Genomic DNA, 5,955 nt, shown 5'->3' with positions numbered 1-5,955 from the left:
GGCATCATGGACTCAATGAACATGAGTTTGAACAAACTCCAAGAGATAGTGAAGGACAGGGAAGCCTGGCATGCTGCAGTCCATGGGGTCACAAAGAGTCAGACACAACTTAGCAACTGAACAACAACAGACCATCTATTGGGGTGATGACTCCTTCATCTGATGGGAAGACCACTGATTCTTTTTTATCTATAGAAGACACCCAATTTTGAAATGAATGAATGAAAAGGACAATTACCATTTTTGTGCCAGAATAAGAATTTATTAAGAGATTAACAAGGGATATTTATCACTTCTCCAAAGACCAAAAGAGTGACAAGGAAGATTTCTTCCAATTATGTTCAGTTTCATAGCTTCCCTACCAGCTCAATCATACTTAATGTAATTATTTAAAATCACAGATAAGTATATATTAGAGCATAACACATTAGGCAAATGTATCTTTATGAGCATAGACATTACTTGATCCTGCTGTAGATTTCTTCGTGGGACTCAGAAGACAGAGCCATTGGTGGACTTTGCAGCCTCTTGTGTTAAAGGATCTAGCTGGGAATTCAGTGGAAGCTGATGCTTGTTGAAGGCTGGTCCCAGAAGTAGAACTGAGATGTGACTTTGGAGCCCTTGACCTCTTGCTGGCACTGAGGCCTCTAGTGAACAAAGGTGTTGCAAGGTCCACACCGAGCACGTGAGACACAAGGATTGGAGATGCAGGGCCCGATGGGCCTTTCACAAGCGTTGGTTGTGGCACATGGGTTGCAGGGGAGCCTGGAGGCAGAACACCATTAGAGCATGTTACAGGAAAGTGAAATGAAGAGTTAGAAAGATATGAAACACATTTTGTGTAAGAATATTGTATTGTTACTTCCTCTGAGTGCCTCCAGTCAAAAGCTTGAAACTGTAAGTTAATTTCCATCAGAAAGATCTTTCATCCTCATAGCAACCTCACAAGCCCCCAAGGAGAACATCACTAGCCTCCTACTCACTTGCAGTCCTCGCTGTCCAGCAGTCCCCGGTACGTGTTGATCTCACACTCCAGCCGGGCCCGCACGTCCAGCAGCACCTGGTACTCCTGGTTCTGCCGCTCCAGGTCACTCCTGATCTCCGCCAGCTGTGACTCCACGTTGCCAATCAGGCCCTGCACCTGGGCCAGCTGGGAGCTGTAGCGGGCCTCCGTCTCTGTCAGGGTGTTCTCCAGGGAGTCTCTCTGTCAGGGGAAAGGGGAGAAAGGTCACAGAGCTGCTCCTTCAGGGACTTCTCCATCACTTCCAAACAAGTCACCAGCTCTAAGAGTTCAGGAGAGGGTGGTCTGGAGGGCATCCCAGTGCCCCTGACTCCCCAACTTCACCTCCTCACCATGAATCTCATCAATACCCACCAGGTTGTGCTGGGCCTGAAGTTCCACCTCCAGGGCGTTGACCGTGCGTCTCAGCTCGATGATCTCTGCCTGGCAGCACTGCAGCTGCTCTGAGCTGGACACCACCTGCTTGTTCAGCTCCTCAGTCTGAAACACCAAAGGGCAGAAGACAGGATCAGATCCCACCTGAAGGGCCCCAAGGAGCTGAGGGTCCTGAGAGACCACGTGCTGAGCTGCTCACCTGCCTGATATACCATTCCTCCACGTCCCTGCGGTTGGTCTCCACCAAGGCCTCGTACTGAGCCCTGGTCTCGTTGAGCACACGGTTGAGGTCCACAGTGGGGGCGGCGTCCACCTCCACGTTGAGGCGGTCTCCCAGCTGGCTCCGCAGGGTGTTGACTTCCTGGTGGAGGAAGGGGACAATTCAAAGTATCTCAGAATATCCTGATGCTCTCTTCTGGGAGAGTGCAATTCCACTGGTGATTATTCTTAAGCTTTCAGAAGCTCCATTCCCTCTGATCCTCTCATTAACTGGGTTCTATATTCAATGAGTAACCTGTGTCTTCCACTTTACAGAGTGCTTTCAAGTCCATGGCCTCTTTCCACCCTTGTATTCAGTATACCACTCCTCACTTGGAGGTGCGGTAGTTTGGGCTGAGTTGACATGCACTAGACCATAATTTTAAAAGCCCAAACACCCAGTCCAGTGTTCTTGCCAGTATACCATATAGCCTATGGTTTGAACCTTAGCCATGAGTAATAAAAAGGATAGAGTCCAGCTAAAGAGGAAACAAAGAATGCATACTTCTTAATCTGTCATCCTGGGAGAGAACAGACCTAACTGATCATTTCTTGATTTCACTAGTTGAACTTTTGATAAAGGAAATAGTTATCTGCTCATTTCAAGGCTAATCTCTTCACAGACTCAACACAGCTTAGCGCTTGGGCTTGAGTGGGTGTCAGACAGATATAAACTGGATCTCATGCCTACCACTTTCTAGACTAGAAGCTTCTAGAAACCTCAGGTGCTTCATCTGTAAGATGAGAACTATCTCTGGAGTTCTAAAGCACTTAGCACAGTGTTTGGCACACACCAAGCACTCAATTAATATTAACTATCACCATTTACATTGTTCTGGAATCTAAAATTTGCTCAGAATATCTGTCTTCTTTATCATGCAACTAATCAAGCAATGATGTGAGTGCTTTTCAGTGAATAACAAAAGGAGCTCTGAATGAGAAAAGAGAGTGGGGTTGTGTTTCCAGCTCAGCCCTCTCTGCAGGGTGGTCTTGCTGGTGTCCCCAGTGACTAAATGAAGAATTGGGGTAAAAGATTTCTGTGGCCCCATGTGCTCCACCCTGGGAATGGAAGAGGCTGTGGGTGCTGCCTGGCTGTTGACCTTTCCTTATTATTGGGCTTGCAAACTTCCTTCACCCTCATTCTTGCCACCAGCAGAAAAATCCTTGCTTCCTATCAGATGATTCATTCTCTACAAATCCCTTTTTGTTTAGAAAACAGATTCTTCAGCTAGTTGAGCCTCTCCCGCACCCCACGGTGGTAGGAAACAGGCCTCAGCAAGTTTGGTCCTGTTGGGGAGCTTCACCTGCTCGTGGTTCTGCTTGAGGCAGATCAGCTCCTCCTTCAGGGACTCCACCTGGGCCTCCAGGTCAGACTTGCACAGGGTCAGTTCATCCAGGATCCTACGCAGGCCATTCAGGTCTGCCTCCACCAGCTGCCTCAAGGACACCTCTGTCTCATACCTGTGACGCAGAGAATCAGGGTCAGGCCTGGCCTTGACTCTAGTTTGGTTTGATTTGTCAGACATCTGGGAGTTGGGGCTTGTGGTTTTTACAGCCATCTCATTGACTCAAATTTTCAACATGGAGCCAAAGCTCCTGGAGGAAAAGGCACTGATAAGAATTGATGCCTTTGAACTGTGGTGCTGTAGAAGACTCTTGAGAGTCCCTTGGACTGCAAGGAGATCAAACCAGTCAACCCTAAAGGAAATCAACCTTGAATACTCATTGGAAGGACTGATGCTGAAGCTGAAGCTCCAGTATTTTGGTCACCTGATGCAAACAGCCAATTCATTGGAAAAGTCCCTGATGTTAGGAAAGACAGAGGGCAGAAGGAGAAGAAGGCATCAGAGGATGAGATAATTGGATAGCATCACCAACTCAATGGACATGAGTTTGAGCAAGCTCTGGGAGTTGGTGATAGAAAAGGAAGCCTGGTGTGCTGCAGTCCATGGGGTCGCAAAGAGTCAGACATAACCGAGCAACTGAACTGACTCATTGGAAGGACTGATGCTGAAGCTGAAGCTCCAGTATTCTGGTCACCTGATGTGAACAGCTGATTCATTGGAAAAGTCCCTGGTGCTGGGAAAGATTGAGGGCAGAAGGAGACAAGGGCATCAGAGGATGAGATGGCTGGATGGCATCACCAATGCAATGGACATGAACTTGGGCAAACTCCAGGAGATGGTAAGGGGCAGGGAGGCCTGGTGTGCTGCATCCCCTGGGGTCACAGAGTTGGACATGACTGGGTGACTGCACAACAACAAGTATTTTCTAATAAATGAAAAGACAGCAGATTTAATGGGATAAAAGCCCATAAACCATGAGATTTCCAAAAGTAATACACTTCCTCCAGTCCCCTAATTGGATTCTGTGCTTAGCAGAGCATCAGGGGACCATGACTTCTACACTGGATGGGATTCAAAGATGTCCTCTGGAAAGAAAAGCAGGCAAGGAGTCTGACTCTGGAGAAGAGTTGTCCGAGTTCTGGTTAGCAAAAGTTTGTCAATGTTTATTGGTATAGAAGACAGGCTAAGAGGAAGGAGAGCAAAGAGGCAAGACAACAGCCCCCTTGCCCACTCACTTGGTCCTGAAGTCATCTGAGGCCAGCTTGGCATTGTCAATCTGTACCACCAACCTGGCGTTCTCAGACTTGCTGCACAGGATCTAGAAGACCAAAAACATTCTAGAATGAGCTTGGTTATCTTGAGCTAACAGCATCCCTACTAATTCACTTACATGGAAGAAACAGAATGAGAAATCACAGTGGATCTTATATAAGATTATTGCCCATGTGAAATAGTTGCTCAATATTAGAGAACTCAAACTTGAGGGGAGGAAGAATGCAGACATATGCCAGAAAAGTATCAGTACATACACAGTTTTTCCTTTTCTTTCCTAATAAGAAATACTGAGAAGCTGACAATAATAATAATAACTAACATTTCTCTTTAAAAACCTACTCTATGTCTGGCATGGTTGCAGGAGCTAAAGATACAAAAATGAGTGAGCACTAAATCTTGCCCTCAAGAAACTTCCAATTCAGTGGAGAAGATCAATATGTCAACAAGCAATTGGAGGGGGTTGAGTCAGAGACAGAGCCATGTGCGGCCAGCCATCCTGGATAGCTGGGTCCTCCTAGGGAGTTTATACTTTTTCTTGTTCTAATCAACTATTCTATGCCCTCACTGGGCACTGTGCACCAGGAGAAGCCCAGAGGCTTCTAGGTCAAGGTGATGGAGTCAGGATAATTAAGTACCCAGAAGAGGACATCAACAAGAGGTCAGAGCAGCCAAAAGCCCAGATAAGGGAGAAATAATTTGGCCCAGTTCTTACAAAAAGTCTCGCTTTCTCGGCTTCCTTCTTGGGCTCAGTCTTTTCTCTCACCTCAGGGTAATAATTCCAGAGTCGGCAAATACACGGAAGCATTCAGAGGCAGCTTTTAATTACAGTTTATTTATGCAAAGTGCTGCTACCTCCACAAAGACTAACACTATGCAAATACTCAGATCTAACAGTCCTGGTCCTAAAACGGACCCTCAGGAAAACAGAATGAAAAAGCAAGGCGGCAATCAAATAGCTTATATTGTTCCTTAACCATATCTCGGATTCTCTCCCTACTACTTCCTGCTGGAGGCAATGGAGTGCCCACCCCCTCACCTTCTGCTGGAGCTCCTCGATGGTCTGGAAGTAGGACTGGTAGTTGGGGCACACGAGGGGCTCCTGCTGCTGGCTCCGCTCCAGGATGCGGCTCTCCAGCTCTGCGTTCTCGCGCTCCAGCTGCCGCACCTTCTCCAGGTAGCTGGCCAGCCGGTCATTCAGGAACTGCATGGTCTCCTTCTCGTTGCCATTGAAGGAGCCCTCGCAGAACCAGTTGCAGCTTCCCACGTTGGCGGGGATGTTGCAGGCCCCAGGCAGGGTAGTGCCACAGCAGCTTGAGGGCACGCAAGGCCTGGAGGAGCAGCTGGAGCGGAAGCTCAGGTTGGGCAGGCAGAAGTTGTAAGACATGGTGCTGGAGGGAGAGAGGTGCCCGACTGAACACAGAGTCCAAGTTCACCAAGTCACAGAGTTGTGGGTCCCCCTCCTCTTGCGAGCATTTATACCTGCTCTGCAGAGGGTGTGGATGTGGAAGACAACCCTTCTTTTCTTACTCATTTGGTTGTCAAAAGCCCTTCCCCTTGGTTTGCTATGTTTCCTCAGAAGAGTCCCTCAACTCATAAAAGACTTTACTTGGGCTTCTTGCTAAGTCAGAACTCCTCTTCCATGATGGGCATCAGTGAAATAAGAGCTTCATGGTGTGGCTT

General features: G+C 47.7%; 1 protein-coding gene across 1 annotated transcript; it reads right to left on the bottom strand.

Moving 5' to 3' along the window:
• Positions 1-240: 240 nt before the first annotated feature.
• Positions 241-5,720, bottom strand: LOC122441986 (keratin, type I microfibrillar, 47.6 kDa). The gene is made up of 7 exons (XM_043469173.1): positions 5,312-5,720; positions 4,236-4,318; positions 2,959-3,115; positions 1,596-1,757; positions 1,376-1,501; positions 984-1,204; positions 241-765 (listed from the first exon to the last, which is right to left on the bottom strand). Exons 1-7 carry the CDS (start codon positions 5,657-5,659, stop codon positions 648-650), a joined length of 1,215 nt encoding a protein of 404 aa, XP_043325108.1. The 5' UTR covers positions 5,660-5,720; the 3' UTR covers positions 241-647.
• Between the last annotated feature and the right edge of the window lie 235 nt (positions 5,721-5,955).

The sequence above is a fragment of the Cervus canadensis genome, chromosome 1 (genome assembly GCF_019320065.1).
Source record: "Cervus canadensis isolate Bull #8, Minnesota chromosome 1, ASM1932006v1, whole genome shotgun sequence".
Taxonomy (NCBI): Eukaryota; Metazoa; Chordata; class Mammalia; order Artiodactyla; family Cervidae; genus Cervus; species Cervus canadensis.
Note: the sequence above shows the minus strand (reverse complement) of the source record. Positions and strands in the feature narration are given on the sequence as shown.